The sequence below is a fragment of the Schistocerca nitens genome, chromosome 2 (assembly GCF_023898315.1).
Source record: "Schistocerca nitens isolate TAMUIC-IGC-003100 chromosome 2, iqSchNite1.1, whole genome shotgun sequence".
Classification (NCBI taxonomy): domain Eukaryota; kingdom Metazoa; phylum Arthropoda; class Insecta; order Orthoptera; family Acrididae; genus Schistocerca; species Schistocerca nitens.
Genome location: NC_064615.1, coordinates 1164669857 through 1164687791, shown reverse-complemented (window position 1 = coordinate 1164687791; position 17935 = coordinate 1164669857). Strand labels below are relative to the sequence as shown.

The 17935-nt window shown below is 41.6% G+C and overlaps 1 protein-coding gene across 2 annotated transcripts in view; it reads right to left on the bottom strand.

Moving 5' to 3' along the window:
• Positions 1-1523: 1523 nt before the first annotated feature.
• LOC126237508 (acetyl-CoA acetyltransferase, mitochondrial) overlaps positions 1524-17935 on the bottom strand; it is a 118389-nt gene continuing 101977 nt past the window's right edge. For both annotated transcript variants that reach the window (XM_049947668.1, XM_049947667.1), the window contains exon 9: positions 1524-2332. In XM_049947668.1, coding sequence (XP_049803625.1) covers positions 2212-2332 — 121 coding nt within the window. In that variant the 3' untranslated portion in view covers positions 1524-2211. The remainder of the gene's footprint in view (positions 2333-17935) is intronic.

Here is a 17935-nt window from a genome sequence, read left to right as displayed (position 1 = left end):
ATTAGACTTACATTACATAAACCGTATAGTAACTCTGATGGGTGCTCACATTCTCTTTCTTTTTTCAGAGTGGCTTTAGAAATCTTATCAAAATGCATTATAAACAATATTTTTCAGACACACCTTAAGTTACTACACAACATCCATTATAGTGAACATTACACAGCATGTTTGCTATTTTTTCTCAGTAGTGTATCTCCACTTGAGGAACTGAGGAAATGTGGAATACACACAGCAGAAATTTGTCAAGAGAATAAGCTCCAAGAACTATATCTCTCACATCTGAAATAAGAAGAGAGAAAGAAATGTACAGGGGGGATGGGAGAGGCAACATTACACAGTGTCTGCCCCAATATTTTTATGTGACTTCAGCAAACACTGGGAGTAAGCACTAGTACATTTCACAGTTATGAAGCAAGTAATAAAAGAAAGTTATTGATGTTATTCATCTATATGTGGCTACTTATTACCACCACCACCACCACCACCACCACCACCACCAACAACAACAACAACAACAACAACAGCAACAACAACAACAGTACTATGACTAATAACCCCCCCACCCCTCCCTCAACACACACACACACACACACACACACACACACACACACACACACACATTGATACCTGCAATTTTTCTTCCCATTTTAAGAACTGTTTCTAATAAATAGCTAGTTCCCCCCTAAGGTTAAAAAAATTGTTTGCCACTTCTAGATTTTGAATCATGGTTGTGAACAATAATAAATGTTAACTCATATGATTTAGAGTAATAAAAGGGAGGTCAAGCCTAACTGCTCCTACAAGACTTAGGTACAATGAAGAGAACACAAGATTAAATATATTGCCACAGATGAAACCACTAGGCTAAAGGAACGGATGTCCAAATGTGTCATAGTCATCGCTAAAGAGGAAAAGAAAATACCTTTATTAAAAACATAGTGTGTCCTCCTGCAATTTTTTTTCCTTTTTTTATACGGAAAAATGATTTAATTTTCTGATGAATGTACATGTTACTGTGTGCAATTCACTACATAGGATGTCGTCATAATTTGTGGTGCAGGGAATTACCAATTTTTGATAGGCTCATTACCCTTCTATCACTTAATTCATATAAGAGGGAATCAGAGAACCATCAAAGTGCATTGTCAGAATTAACCTCTTAATGCCAGTGTCATGAATTCGCATCACACCAGTGTGACTCTACAAGCTGTAATGTTAACTGTTTTCGAGTGCCAGTGCTGGTAGGTGCAGATTCTACATGAAGCTACCAACACTTCTTACATGTGCTGCCATGTCCTGAGTGTTTTGGATGCTTATAAAGTGGCATAATTTTTTAATCTTTTTTCCTCCATGAAGAAATTTATTCAGGCATAAAGAGGTTAATTTAATTCTGATGTATTTTGAAGAGCCCACAGCAAAGCAGACATAAGATCAGCAGAATTTTAATGTTAACAGTGAATACGTATTACAAACAAAAGACAGAAGGGACTTACACTGTATCTTTAAATACAAAAAGGAAATAAAAGAATAATCATTTTTATTGTATTTTAAACATGCTTCCTTACATATGCAAAAATATCTAATAGTACAAAAATAATAAAAATGATGACAAGAACAGGTAGCCGGATTTAGTACTGTACATTTATATTACATCTAAAACAGTTCAGTCTTCATTATAAGTTGTACACATCTCTTAACAAGAATGAAACACAAGACAAAAAACAGTAGCTCATACTAACTTAGTACAATACCTCCAAAAGTAATGCAGTCAAAGATAAATGTGAAAGCTGGTGTAACAGTTGTACCACAATCTCTTTAATTTGACTTGACTGCTCTTTTACATTAGCTTCAAACATTGTTGGCAAGAGAGGACTCTTTACCAAGTTGAAAGAATTATAAACCATTTTGTTATAATAAAGAATAAGGCAAAACTGAATCAGACAGGTGAAAATACAGTTTACAATTGACAGACTTTGCCTTTCACCTGGTTCAGTCAAATATGGTGCTGAGATATAATTAGCAAAGATAATACTTTGTACATTTTGTAAAGTAACACTTAAAATTAATGATGTGATTAAAATGACACAAAAAAATTAAAAATTTTGAACCTTCTCTGTAATTATTGTGTATGAAAATGATAACTGAATAAATTCCTCTTAATTACTCTCCAGTTTCCTTTTTTCTTCAATCTTCCTCATATTCTTGCAGTTATAGTTTCTCAATTAAAATTGAAGAAGCTCCACCACCTCCATTACATATTGATGCAACTCCTTTTTGACCAGGCTTTAGTGCATGAACTAGATGTAATGTTATGCGAGCTCCAGACATGCTGGAATGTAAGATTAAAATGCAAAATTAAACACTGTGTAGTATATTTTACAGTGAGATGCAATCTAAAAGTAATTATGTGCTACAATAATTTCCATGTATTTTCAGAACTACCCACAGTCACAGCTGGGGCACAAGCCTTTAACATTTCATAAACAAGGAAGAAGAGCCAAACCGGCTCATTAAACATTGTGAAACATTGTTTGAAAAATTTTCAGCACTGATGCAAGACCTCATTATTAACACTCTGCGATCCAGTGACACCACAGTCATGTCTTGCGTGAAATACCGGTCAACAGCTGGCAACACCAAAGTGGTGTCATGTGCATAGTATCACTCAGTGGCCGGCGACACCACAGTGACGTTATGAGCATAGTGCACAGTGGCCGGCAACAGTATTTTAGTATCTTTTTTATTCTGTTGGTGTTTTGTTTAGGTAACAATAGGTTACACACATCAACAAGTTTTTTGCTTTTATAAGTACTAGTGCCCTTTTATCATGGCAGACGAGAGAGATGATACGATTATTTACGACGAATGCGCGGAGCAAAACTTGGAGGTTGCCACTACATCACGTACATCTCATCATGATCCAGTTGGCAGACTTTCCCGTCACATAAAGAAACACCACCTAGTAGGCTATGTATTTCCAAAACGAATAAACAAAAATAAAGGAACTGCCATGTACATTCAAAAAACAAAAAAAAAGAACAACAAACTTAATGTGCAAGTCTTGTGGAGTTGCGCTACATCTTGGAGACTGTTTTGCTGCATATCATATGAAAGAGAAATACTAAGTACCAAAGACAATGCAAATAAACAAATATATGAAACAAAGAAATTTTGTATTTATTTACGTATGTATATCTTCAAAATTTCATGAAAGTAGGGGAACAGCGTTGAGAACTTATAAGAACTAATGATGAGATTGGAAAAACTTAACAATTTATAATCTCCCAATAACATCAAGAAAGGCTGGTGACAATCGAAGTAATCCGAATTAGCGCTGACAGCGCCAAGCGAATAAATTTGTATGAGACGTGCGGATGGCAAAGTGTTAATTTTCTGCCATAGAAATAATTGTTGCATTGCCTCTGATAGTGACTAATTGCGTTGCATACATGCAATGAATAGACTGCTTGTTACTTTGGGGGTCATTCTGTGTCAAATAACTCAGTCTGCAAGATTCTCCTCTCCCCTCCCCCTCCCATTTTTGACCAAATTTAAATCTGTAAAGAATGTATCTAATGGATCTGAATGAATTTCAGCCAAGTTTCAGCTCCATCTGTCACATGTTGTGAGTACTAGAGCTATTTTAATTTCTTCTAAAATTGAAGTATGCAATATAATTCTCAACTTTGCAAGTCATTGTTCCTTACATGACAGAGCTAGGATCATCCAAATTAGCATCCTGACAATGTTTTGTGCAGAAATCGGAAATAATCTAAATGAAGATTAGAAATCAATTCTATGGCAATAAATTTGTGCTGTGAGAAATTTTCCGCACATTGTAACAAGTAATGTGCAGTGAGTAAAGAGCACTGGAAATGTGATCATTTGTCAGTGTGTTGTCTGTGGACCAGTCAGCAATTTAATGAATTGTGAACTTTCTTACAATTGTATTCACTATGTTATCAGCCTCCAAAGTTACCAAACATACCAAATGTACAATATTTGGCTTATACAAGACACCATATCTTAAAATTGACACATCTGATTGTATAATCATTTACACCACTGAAAAGTTTATCAGAAACACTGTGGCGTAGCACTATGCGTTGATGATTAGGATAGCTGTAAGATTTGTCTCAGTGGTTCTGGTGCTCTATTGAATGAGTCCCCATGCTGGGAAATGTTACCACCTGTTGTCTCTTATCACTTGTGGTTGCAGGCCAATCCATGCACTTAAACTTTACAGATTGTTTTAATTACTCATCGACCTATGAATTAATGAAGTCATTTACAGTACAAATTTGTTAAGGCTTTTGTGGCTGCTTGTTAACAAACTGCACATTGACTTCTACCTCAGGTTCTTTAGCCAACGTTTGTCGGATGATTTTTCTGATGTTTCGTCAGCATGAGTGGCTGACATTGTCAAAGCTTCAGCTTCCAGTCAGCCGAAGAACTCGAGACAGAAGCCAACAGGCAGTTTGTCATTTACAACACATCAATCAGGATGAAATTTCATATAACCTTTCAAAATGACAATAGTTAACTGTAAAACCAATTTCAGTATCTTACTTAAATTAATATTGGAAATATAATGTAATTGGATAGATAAAAAATTACTCACCAAGTGGTGGCAGGAGAAGGGATGAGAAGGGATAAGGAGGACAGACTGATTGTTGTGAACTACAAGATTTGAAAACCTGAGAGCTTAAAGGTGGAAGATAGTGTAATACGTAAGACAGAGACAGAGATTATTGGCAAAACATTGTGCATGAGTTAATAAGAGCGAAAAAGCTAAGTGCATTGTATGTGCGAGAGGTGGAAGGGGGTGGGAGGGGGTGGGAGGGGGGGAGAGCGAAAAATAATAGACAGTTCAGAAAATGAAAGATGTAGAAAACTAAAAGGGAGTGAAGAAAGAGAACAGTTACTGTGAAGAAATGCTGATTCTGAAGAAACTAATGCAAATTAAGGTCAGGTGGATCTCAGCATTTCTTCACAGTAACTATTCTTTTCTTAACTCCTTTTTGGTTTTCTACATCTTTCATTTTCTGAACACACTATTTTTCAGCCCCCTCCCCCTCCCCTGCCCCTGCCTCTGTCATATACAATGCTCTCAGCTTTTCGCTATTATTAACTCGTGCATGTTGTTTTGGCAGTAATTTCCGTTTTCCACCTTTAGGCTACCAGGTTTTCAAATGCTGTCCAGTGCAGTCCCCCAACAATCAATGCATACCCTCCAGCAAGCCTCCCCTGACCTGGGATTGTGGACAACATTTCCAAACTCTACCACTTTTCCTAAACCATGCAAGTCTTATCTTCCTTCTACTAGAAGGAGCCACTGGCTCCAAAAGCTTGCAAACTTTAACATGTTTTACATGTTTGTTCTCCTGCCACCACTTGGTAAATAGATTTTTATCAATACAATTACATTTTCAATAATTGATTATTTTCATTAAAATAATTTTGGAGATATTAAAATTACCTGAAAACATAAATTTTATACCTTCCTATTGAAAACAACAAATGGACATCTTAATATGTATTGGATGACTTGAAAACACTTTGTAGCTAAATAGTTTATTAAATTGTATTATGTCTACAACAGAAAATTTCAGTTTCCAAACAGTAATTACTATTTTCAGTTGTATGACTACTATTTTCATTTGTTACACTGACAAAATAAGTGAGGATGTGAATGCAGCACCCCACGATGACTGGGTGGTGGTTTGTCGTCTTCATTATCATCATTAAATCCCCACTATGGTTGGAGGAAGGCAACAGCAGACCACCTCCATTAGGACCTTGCCTATACAGTGGTGTGGGTCTTCCACATCATTCCCTACACTCTGTCAAGAAGCATGGGACTTCACTTCCATTCCCTTAATTCTGAATGAGAGAGTGAATCATATAGATCAGTGCGTCATCTACAAGGTACAATGTGTTGAAAGCAGCCAGTTAGGGATTGCAGAAGCAAAATCTTTACTTGCATTCTGAAGACTAGTGAAGAGTTTATTTTCAGTTTATTTGATTTTCAGGAAATATTTTGTTTGGAAACTGATTGAAGTAAATTTGAAGTTGGAGATTGGTTGAAGAGGGAAATGACCATTTTGTCTGTGATAAACTGTGATGCTGATTGGTTACAGTATGTTCCAGCCAGTCATGGCAGAGAACGTGTACACTCATTCTCAAGGGGAAGAGATTTGCACTCATCCATCTCGAGATCTCTTAATTCAGCTGTAGCAGGGAGCGGAATTACGTTAGCTGTTTGTCTTAATTCAAAACCTCACATTACTGGTGAAATGTGCAGAATGGGCAAGCATATTATAAATGGTAACCATTTTCAAAGCATTTATTGACTGTTAAAAGTTGCAATTCTTTAGACAGCAGGTTACAAGTTCTGTACTTATGCTGGGGTTTGTATTGAGAGAATATGTGAATGTGATCATGCCACCTGTAAACAAATATGTGTTTCTACATCAAGAACTTTGTATCATGGTGGACATGGCAGCAGCTGGTGTATTGTGTAAATGAGAAAATATGCCATACCCAACAGCAAACAAAGTCACTTGTGGATGTAAATCTTTATTCAAGGTTCCAAAGCCATAACATGAGCATCTTATAGTTCCCAAGCCACACTAGTGACTGTTTCTAGTTTCCTAACCATAATTCTTTATAATTCAGTTCAGTGTTCAGAATTTGTTGCTGACATTTTTAACATTTGCTGTTGGCATATCCTAGTTGCACTTTGTGAGTTGGAATTACTGAGATTATCTACTCTTTAATCCACAAACATCTCTTCTTAGAAGGCCACAAGGAGGATTGAGCAGCTCCATAAGCATGCACAAAGTTGGTTAGCGCATCTCTGCCTTCATCTGAAAATTCACTGATATTTCTAATCCACTATATTCCCTTGTATACACAAGCAACATACTGATCAGACTGGGATTCAGCAGTGTCAACATACCTGTATGTCGTATTTGTACACTGGCCTGCATTGGTCACAAAGGAACAAAGGATCCTCTGTCATTTGGTACAATGCTAATCAGAAGCCCTGTCTCATCAGTTGGCAAAAGAAGGTGGAGATTCCTTGTAGCAGAAACAGCAGATCCATTTTCAAATTACTTTTCCCAATGATTATCTGTTTTTTAAAAATTCAGTGCCAGGCAAATATTCTGTGCAATTTGAATAAATCACCCAGCATTAAAATTTGGTTTTCTACTAGCTTTTGAAGAAGGCTAGCTCTTACTACTAACCATTAACTGTGCCTCCAATCTCATCATGTAGTGCTTTGCCATAGATTGTATAAAACATCTATTATGCACTGATGTTAAAAATCCCTTTGATGATAGCAAAGATAAAGAAACTTCTCAAAAATGTCTGTATATAGCAGCAGAACCATCACTAAAATAGCAAATGTGCTTTATTTCTGAGACGATGCATTTCATTTTATATACCCGAGTAAACAACTGAATGTCAAACTTGAATTTCAATAACTGTCTGATAGTAAAAAAGTATTGTAAGATATGTTCAATAGGAAATTATCAAGCAAATTTGAAATGTTGCTGAAAATAATATTACAACCACAACTACAGACAGCAATAATGGTTTAAATCAAAGTTGACATATGTGCATCTACAACATCAAGACATGTTCTGATTAAGGCAATAAATTTGAAATAAGCTTATATACTACAATAATCACAGAAGGGAAAGTAGAAAGGTGGAAGTGGTATATAGAGAGTCTATGTAAGAGAGGTGTACTTGAGGGCAATATTATGGAAATAGAAGAGGACATAGATGAAGATGAGAAGGGAGATATTATACTGTGTGAAGAATTTGACAAAGCACTGAAAGTGCTAAGTCGAAACAAGACTCTGGGAAGAGACAACATTCCCTTAGGGTTACTGATGGCCTCTGGAGAGCCAGCCATGAGAAAACTCTCTCATCTGATGAGTAAGATGTATGAGACAGGTGAAATACCCTTAGACTTCTAGAAGAATATAATAATACCAATTCCAAAGAAAGTAGGTGTTGAAGGTGTGAAAATTAGTGAACTATCAGTTTAATAAGTCACAGTTCTCCTTTACAGAAGAATGGAAAAACTGATAGAAGCCAGCCTTGGGGAAGATCAGTTTGGATTCCGGAGAAATGCAGGAACATGCAATACCAAACCTACAACTTCTAACAGAAGATAGGTTAAGGAAAGCCAAACCTACGTTTATGGCATTTGTGGACTTAGAGAAAGCTTTTGACAATGTTGACTGGAATATTCTCTTTCAAACTCTAAAGGTGGCAGGGTTAAAATACAGGGAGTGAAGGACTATTTACAATTTGTACAGAAACCAGATGGCAGTTACAAGAGTCGAGGGGCACAAAAAGGAAGCAGTAGTTGAGAAGGGAGGGAGACAGGATTGTAACGTTTCCCTGACGTTATTCAATCTGTATACTGAGCAAGCAGTAAAGGAAACAAAAGAAAAATTAGGAGTAGGAATTAAAGTCCATGGAGAAGAACTAAAAACTCTGGGGTTTGCCAATGACATTGTAATTCTGTCAGAGACAGCAAAGAACTTGAAAGAGCAGTTGAACAGAATGGACAGTGTCCTCAAAATGAGGATAATGGGATGTGTTATATCCTAGCCAGTAATGCCAACCGAGCCCGCTGCCAAAAAGGTTGGCAGCATCAAAGTCCGGACGCCGTCCGCATAAGCAGCGCCAGCGATACAGGAAATCGCCGCAAGTCTGCGCGCGCCACCGCTGGCTTCTGGCTTCTTAAGCGCTGGAGTCGCGAGCGCTAGGGCAGTTCTGGATTCGCCGCTCAGTTGTAGACTCGCCACCGAATTGTGTACTTGCTAGTGAGTTGTGTGTTCATCGCAGCAGAGTTGTTGTTTGTCGTCCGCCGACGCTGACCTAGCCGCTCCGACTCGAACTAGACAGATTTCTGTAGACCATGTTCACCACTGTGTTCTGTATCGTCGTTAATAAAGATAAGTACCGACTTTCATTTAATCCGAGTGTTTGGGTTTTCATCTTTCTGTTCACTGTTCCAGCGGACCGTTCGGCCCGCTATTAAAAGTGTGGCGGTGACTTCGTAGGCCGTTATTACAGCGAAGTGTTGTCGCTACGAAGGCCGCCACAAAACTGGCGACGAGGACTTCCGAACTCGTGTGCAGGGCTGGTTCAACTTGTTTCTTGAGATAGAATTTTGGGGGCTGGTTTAATTTGTGTTCACTATGTCTGCCGAATTACAACAGTTGATCTTGTTACAGAGTCAGCAAATACAAAGTCTGGTGGAAGCAATCGCCAAACAAGCGGCTAATCCACCACCACACAAGGAACAAGCACAGGCAGCACCGCCTTTTCGTGCTTTTGAGGCATCACGAGAAGAATGGCAAGAATATTTCACGCAGTTGCAGGCGCACATGTCAGTCTACAAAATCACAGGTAATGAGCGGCAGCTTTATTTAATTTCCACTGCAGGCGTGGAAGTCTATAGACTACTTTGTAAGTTGTTCCCGGAATCCAAGCCAGAAGCTTTAGACTATGACGTCGTTGTTACCAAGCTTGCTGAGTATTTCGAGTCGCGAGTTCAAGTGGCAGCAGCCAGATTCAAGTTCTTCAGATTAAAGAAACTGCCACAGCAATCTAATAAACAGTGGTTAACAGATTTACGGGGCCTCACCCATCAGTGCCGATTTAATTGTGTGTGTGGAGCTTCCTACAGTGATGTCATGTTACGAGACGCTATTACTCAAAACATTGCAGATTCTCGTATTCGTGCTGCTATCTTAAAGTTGCCTGACCCGTCATTAGAGACTGTGATGAACATTATTGAAGCCCAAGATACTTTTGATTATGCTGAGTGTGAGTTAGATCAGCCCTGTATTTCTCAAATTGCCTCTGCTCAGCAAGTTATGTCACGCCCGCGGCCCCACCGGCAGAGTCAGACTGTAAACACTAGCCGGCCGCGTCATGTTAAACACATTCGTCAGCCGCGTGTGCAAAATGATAGAGTTAAGTCTTGCCCTACGTGTGTTCTTGCTCATCCTCGTGAACGTTGCCCGTTAAGAAACGCGGTTTGTCACTTTTGTCAAAGGAAAGGACACATCCAGACTGTTTGTTTGCGTAAACGCAAGAACAATTCTAGTGCTGCCCAGCCCATGGATATTCATGTTCTTCAAAGCCAGCCCGCCCAGAAGGTCGCGTTTAAAGACTCTTCCACGGTTCGTGTGGGTAATAAACTTGTTCGCAATAAGCCACCCACCCGGCCCTCTGCTATGCGACCCAAGCGTACTTCAAACGCTGTAACACTTAATGTACAGACTGCAAGTGAAGCGGGAGTTGTTGTTCCACCCGCCCAACCCACGAGTTGTCGTAAGCAGCGAACACGCGCTAAACACGCTGATTTTGTGACTTCCGCCTCCGCTGCACCGATCCAGAGGCAGTGTAATAAACTATTTGTGAAGCTACGCATCCAGGATAAGACCTTCAATTTTCAATTAGACACTGGTGTGTCTGTGACTCTCATAAATAGTGCTACGTATGCGGCTATCGGCCGCCCTAAACTTTCAGCGGCAAAACATTCTTTGGCTACTTATAGTGGCGAACACATTCCTGTGTTAGGTGTATGTAGCGCGCCAGCCACATTCCGGGGCAACACAAAAACAGTTTCATTCACAGTGCTCCGCGCTACAGACAGTGTAAACATTTTCGGATTAGACTGTTTTGACTTGTTTGGCCTGTCTATCCAAGACAATGTGTTGCAACTTAATTCTGTTGTTGTTCCTCAAGACAGCATAACCGATTTGTGTAAACGATACAGTGACATATTTAAAGACGAACTCGGTTGTGCTGCGAACTTTGCCGCTCATATTACGTTAAAAGATAATGCTCAGCCTCGATTTTTTCGTGCTCGTCCAGTGCCTCACGCCCTCCGGGCACCTGTAGAAGATGAACTTCGTCGTTGGCAAAACAACGGTGTTATTCAACCCGTTTCAGCGAGCCAGTGGGCTTCTCCCTTAGTTATTATAAAGAAACCGTCTGGCAAGTTACGGTTGTGTGCTGATTTTAAGTCGACCGTTAATCCTCAGACTGTCATTGATTCTTTTCCTTTGCCTAGACCGGACGAGCTGATGGATAAGTTAGGGGAAGCTCGTTTCTTTTCCAAAATTGATCTCCGTGAAGCATATTTGCAATTGCCCCTCAACGAGCAATCACAACAGTATTTTGTCATTAACACGTCGTTGGGGTTGTTCCGTTTTCTGTGTTTGCCTTTTGGTTGTGCGTCAGCTCCAGCTGTTTTTCAGCGTTTTTTGTCCCAACTTTTGGCTAATGTGCCATCGTGTTGCAACTATTTAGACGATATTGTTGTGTCCGGTCGGACGCCTGCTGAACATTTCCGTAATTTGGAGTGTTTGTTTACAGTGTTGTCTCAGGCAGGCCTACGTTGCAACATCGATAAATGTTCATTTTTCCTTACGGAGTTGGAGTATCTGGGACATATTATTAATGCTCAAGGCATTCATCCCTCCCAGTCACATTTAGCAGCTATTCGTGATTTGCCCGCCCCTCGCAATCTGCATGAATTGCAAGCAGTTCTTGGCAAATTGACATATTATATTAGGTTTATACCTAATGCATCACAGATTGCTGCACCGTTGCATCGTCTCCGCCGTAAGAATGTTCCGTTTGTGTGGTCAGCTGATTGCCAATCAGCCTTTCAGCAGCTAAAAGAGGCTTTATTGAATGATCGTTGTCTGGTCCATTACGACCCTAACAAGCCTCTGGTGTTAGCTTGTGATGCTTCTTCTTTCGGTCTCGGTGCTGTGTTGTCTCACCGAGTCGGTAACACCGAACGTCCTATTGCGTTCGCATCTAAATTGTTAAACAAAGCTCAGTGTAATTATAGCCAATTGGACAAGGAAGCGTTGGCTATTGTGTTCGGTGTCACAAAATTCCATCACTACCTCTATGGTAGACCATTCTATTTAGTCACAGATCACAAGCCCCTGACGTCACTGTTTCATCCGTCTACGCCAGTTCCTCAGCGGGCAGCTCAGAGACTACAACGTTGGGCTCTTTTGTTATCACAATACCAGTATGAGATACTGTATCGCCATACAGCTCAGCATGCAAACGCTGACGCGCTTTCTAGATTGCCGATTGCTGTGGATGATGTCTTCGATTCCTCTGACGACTCTTGCCATCAGATTGATGCCGATGAGCATCAATCCCTCCGGGATTTTCCGATTGATTATCGTCAGGTGGCACGTGAGACAGCTACGGATCCTCATCTGAGTTTACTATTACGTTTTGTTCAACGTGGTTGGCCGTCCAAGGCAAAGGACATATCGGATCCTGTGGTTCGTCGCTATTATCCGCAACGTCATCTGTTGTCTGTTTCGCACGGAGTTTTGCTGTTACGCACCGAGAATGACCAGCTTCGTGTAGTGGTTCCCCGAGTGCTCCAATCCAAGGTCCTCGACTTGTTGCATCAAGGTCACTGGGGAGTGGTCCGCACCAAGCAGCTTGCCCGCCGTCATTGTACACGGATCGGTATTGATAAGCAGATTACGCAGATGTCTACAGATTGTTCGACGTGTGCCGAACACCAAGCTGCTCCGCCTCAACGCTATTTTGAGTGGGCACGCCCTGCCGGTCCCTGGCAGCGAGTACATATTGATTTCGCTGGTCCATATTGGAATTCTCGTTGGCTCATCGTGATAGATGCATTTAGTAATTTTCCGTTTGTTGTGCCCATGCAGTCTACAACGTCTGCACAAACTATACAGGCGTTGACTTCAATTTTTTGTATTGAGGGTCTTCCAGAAGTTTTAGTGTCTGACAATGGTCCACAATTTACCTCTGCTGAATTTGAAAGTTTTTGTTCTGCCAATGGCATTCGCCATGTTCTTACTCCGCCGTTCCACCCTCAATCGAATGGTGCAGCGGAACGTTTTGTACGCACATTCCAGGATCATATGGACCGCCTTCGTGCTATGCACTCTCGTCAGCAGGCCCTCATCACGTTCCTGTCGTCGTACCGGACCACGCCACGCGACGGCCCTTCGCCTGTGGAGCTTCTCCACGGCCGTCGTCATGCACCCTACTACGGTTGTTGCACCCCCCGGATCGACCCGCCGTTTCTGAGCATCGCACGCGATTTCAGCGCAACGACGACGTCTTTTTCAGAGTTTATCACGGTCGCCGTCGTTGGGAACGTGGTACCGTGATAAGTGTCCAGGGTCGCGGGTTTTCTACTGTTCAAGGTGCTACTGGGGTGCACAGGAGGCATCAGAACCAGTTGCGCCGCGCTGGCCGCCCGGATTCTGCCGCTCGTTCTTTGTCCACAGATTTGGTCCGCGGCGGGTTCCAGCCGCGCCTTCAGACTTCGCTGCCGCCCCCAGGGCAGCAGCAGCAGCCGTCGCCGCTACCACGCCGACAGCCCGTCCAGTTGATGCCTCCCGCGCAGCTTCATGCGGGAGCGCCCCGGGTGGTCGCTCCGGCGCCTGCGGTCCCTCTTCAGTCGCCACCGCCTTCGGAGCTGATGGACGTCGACCCCTCATCCGGGCCGCCTTCCCAAGCGGTGGCTGTGCAGCCTGTACTGCAGCCGCTTTCCTTGGGCACCCCCAAGGAGTCTGACACCGCAGCGCCTTGTCCGGCGCCCACTCAGCAGCCGTCGACGCAGCGTCAGGAGACGCTGCCTCTCTTCGTGGGTCCCGACGCCCCGTCGCGTCCAGTACCAGAAGCTGCGCCCGTGGTCACAGGCGTGCACCCTGACCTCGGTTTTCAGTCGGTGTTTCCCGAGGCCCCGCGCAGCCAATGCTGGGGTGCGGACCGGGGACTGCCACCGACAACAGTCTCCGCCACGGTCTCTTCTGCTACGTCTGCGGCCAGACCCCTCCCCGCCGTCGACGCTCGCCACGTCATTATTCAACGACGGTGCGGCGATTTGGGGGGGAGGAGTGTTATATCCTAGCCAGTAATGCCAACCGAGCCCGCTGCCAAAAAGGTTGGCAGCATCAAAGTCCGGACGCCGTCCGCATAAGCAGTGCCAGCGATACAGGAAATCGCCGCAAGTCTGCGCGCGCCACTGCTGGCTTCTGGCTTCTTAAGTGCTGGAGTCGCGAGCGCTAGGGCAGTTCTGGATTCGCCGCTCAGTTGTAGACTCGCCACCGAATTGTGTACTTGCTAGTGAGTTGTGTGTTCATCGCAGCAGAGTTGTTGTTTGTCGTCCGCCGACGCTGACCTAGCCGCTCCGACTCGAACTAGACAGATTTCTGTAGACCATGTTCACCACTGTGTTCTGTATCGTCGTTAATAAAGATAAGTACCGACTTTCATTTAATCCGAGTGTTTGGGTTTTCATCTTTCTGTTCACTGTTCCAGCGGACCGGTCGGCCCGCTATTAAAAGTGTGGCGGTGACTTCGTAGGCCGTTTCTACAGCGAAGTGTTGTCGCTACGAAGGCCGCCACAAAAGAATGTAGTTGAATTAAATCAGGTGATACTGAGGGAATTAGATTACGAAATGAGACACTTAAAGTAGTAGATGTGTTTTCTATTTGAGGAGCAAAATAACTGATGATGGGCAAAGTAGGGAGGATACAAAATGTAGACTGATTATGGCAAGAAAAGCAGTTCTGAAGAACAAAAATTTGTTAACATTCAAGTATAGATTTAAGTCATTTCTGAAAGTATTTGTATGGAGTGTAGCCACGAATGGAAGTGAAACATGGATAAAAAACGGTGTAGACAAGAAAGGAATAGAAGCTTTTGAAATGTGGTGCTACAGAAGAATACTAAGGAATGGATGGGTAGATCACATACCTATTGAGGAGGTACTGAATAGAATTGGAGAAAAGAGAAATTTGAGGCACAACCTGACTAGAAGAAGGGATCAGCTGGTAGGAAAAATTCTGAGGCATCAAGAGATCAACAATTTAGTATCGGAGGGAAGCTTGGCGAGTAAAAATCATAGGAGGAGACCAAGAGATGAATACATTAAGCAGATTTAGAAGGATATAGGTTGCAGTAGTTTCTCGGAGATGAAGAGGCTTCCACAGGATATAGTAGTATGGAGAGCTGCATCAAACCAGTCTCAGGACTGAAGACCACAACAACAACAACAACAACAACAACAACATTAAAATAAAAAATAAAAATCAAGCAGCATACTATTTTACAATTCTCTGCTAATTAGAATGAGATTTTCACTCTGCAGCAGAGTGTGCACTGGTATGAAAGTTCTTGGCAGATTCAAACTGTGTACTGGACCGAGACTTGAACTCAGGACCTTTGCCTTTTGCAGGCAAGTGCTCTACCATCTGAGCTACCCCAGCATGACTCAGTTTCTGTGCTAATTAATTTTATCAGTGTGACCAAAGAGACACACACCACAACTGTATCATATTGTAAGCAATCACTGATTATGCAGTAATTGATACTTTTTAATCTGTCATTATCCTAATAATTAATGAGAGAGGGTGCAGATCTGCTATGCTACTTTCCCAGTGAAGTCCTCTAACTGTATTTTCAGCAATAAAGGAGTAGTTTTCAGCAAAATACATCAATATAACCAGCTTAACCACTTGCAAATTCTTAGTTTGATGCTTAGTAATGTAGTGATGACTATACTCTGAAGAAAGTGTTTGAACTCGGTTGCTCCAACTCACTGCAATTATGTCCACAAATTGTTGTACTTTTCTTAATTATTGCATCAATCTGATACACCTTTCACTTTGCATTGCCTTTTTCACTCATGGAGCATTTGGTTGAAATCAGTGGCGATATTCCAGCAACAGTTAACACCTTCAGTAATATTGGCCCCGTCAATGTCACCTGTAGGATTTTCTTTGAGGAGAAATCTTTTCTAGATGACAGGTACTCTTCCAGATCTGATTTTGGATCAGACAGACATACAAAGTAACTGAAAACAGACATTTTCAATTTGTAGGATTCTTTTTGCCAAAATGGTTAAAACTTGATCTTTGTAATAATTCATATTTGTGTAAGAGCAATGCTTCATGATGAATGCATGTATGTGCAGCTCCATCCAAGTATAAACTACTTTACCAATTAAGCAGCTGCTTTTCTAAAATCCTTTCACAGTTTTTAGATCTTTACAAACTTGCTACACAGCTAAATATCATGAACATTTTCAAAACTGCAAAGATTTAACTGATCTTCTTACACATCCACAGCTGATATAACTAAGACAAGTGGATACATTACAATGCTGGACAGTAAACTCACTTGAAATGTTGAACTTTTTTTAGAATAATTCAGTGTAATAATTTTCCAAACTCACTCCATAAAGGAAACGGGGAACAGAAATATTTGTCCACTAAATTAGCAAATAGTATTTAATTAAACATACTGATAAAGCCCCAAAATGTAAGCAATTTTTTCACATTTTAACTGAAATAACACAAAAACGAAAATAGGTGTTTCTGGTACACTGAAATGCACTCTTTTCAGTGATGTGAAGAATTATACAATCAGACTTGTCAATTTTATGATATGTGGTATCAAAAACTTGGCACAATTGGTGTTTTTTGTAGCTTCGGAAGCTGATAACATGGTGAATGCAGTTGTAATAAACTTCATATTTCACTAAATTGCTGACAGGAATACAGGCAATGCACTGACAAATGATCATGTTTTCAATGCCCTGTGCCCACTATCTATTCCTCATCAAAATATGTGGAATATTTTTCACAACAAAATTTTTCGGCAGGTTTGGAGAGATATTGCCATGGGGAGTGCTTTCTGATCTTTATTTATCAACATTTATGGAAAAGATAGATTGAAAGATTCTTGCACATTACGCTTCCGATCAAGCCTTCATCAGAAAAGAAAAAAACATACAGACATTCACACAAGTAAGCACATCTCACCCACACATCACCACCATCTCTGGCTGCTCAGGCTAGACCTTTCTGAGAATCTTGTATCTTTATGTATAATTCAATACAACAATGCAAGCAGGGCAGCCAGAGGTAGCAGTCGTGTGTGTGTGGTGCACTTGCATATGTGTTTTTCTTTTCTGATGAAGACTTTGCCTGAAAGCTTAATGTGTAACAGTCTTTTCGTTGTCTCATCTTTATGGCGAGCAGCTATTTATCCTTGTTGCGATTAGCATTTTATTTAATTTCATTTAACCTAGTGGACAGCTGGTTGGTGGTCATACCAATATAAAAAGCTGTGAAATTGTTGCAGCAGAGCTGGTATATGACATGGCTGCTTTAACAGGTGGCCTGGCCTTTGATGTGGTAAGATAAGTCTGTGACAGGACTGCAAAAGGAAGTGCTGGATGGATGGACTGGGCAGGTCTTGCACTTTGGTCTTCTACAGGTATATGATCCCTGTGGCCAGGGGTTGGGATTGGGAGTGGCATAGGGATGGACTAGGATGTTATGGAGGTTGAATGGGCAATGCAACATCTTTGGTAGGACATCCTTCATTTCAGGGTACAATGATAGAAACCCATGACAAATGATGTGGTTCAGTTATTACAATCCAAGGTGATACTAGGTGATGGTGGGGGCACTCTCTTGTTGGTGGGAGAATTGGGGGTGTGTGGCGAGAGCACAGAAAAACTATCTGTAGACTAGGTCCAGAGTATAGAGCCAATCTGTGAAGGTCTGTGAGGCTTTCAGCATACTGGGAAAGGGAGTACTGGTCACTGCAGATACACTATCCCCAGGCTGTATGAGAGGTATTTTTTGGTGTGGAAGGAATAGCAGTTGTCAAAATACAGGTACTATTGGTGGTTGATGCGTTTAATGTGGGCGGAGATGTGGATGGAGCCAACAGAAAGGAGGATGTTGGCATCCAGGAACGTAACATGTTTGGTTAAGGAGGGTCAGGTGAAGCGGATGGGAGAGAAAGTGTTGAGGTTGTGAAGGAATGATGATAGGGTGTGTTGGCCCTGAGTCCA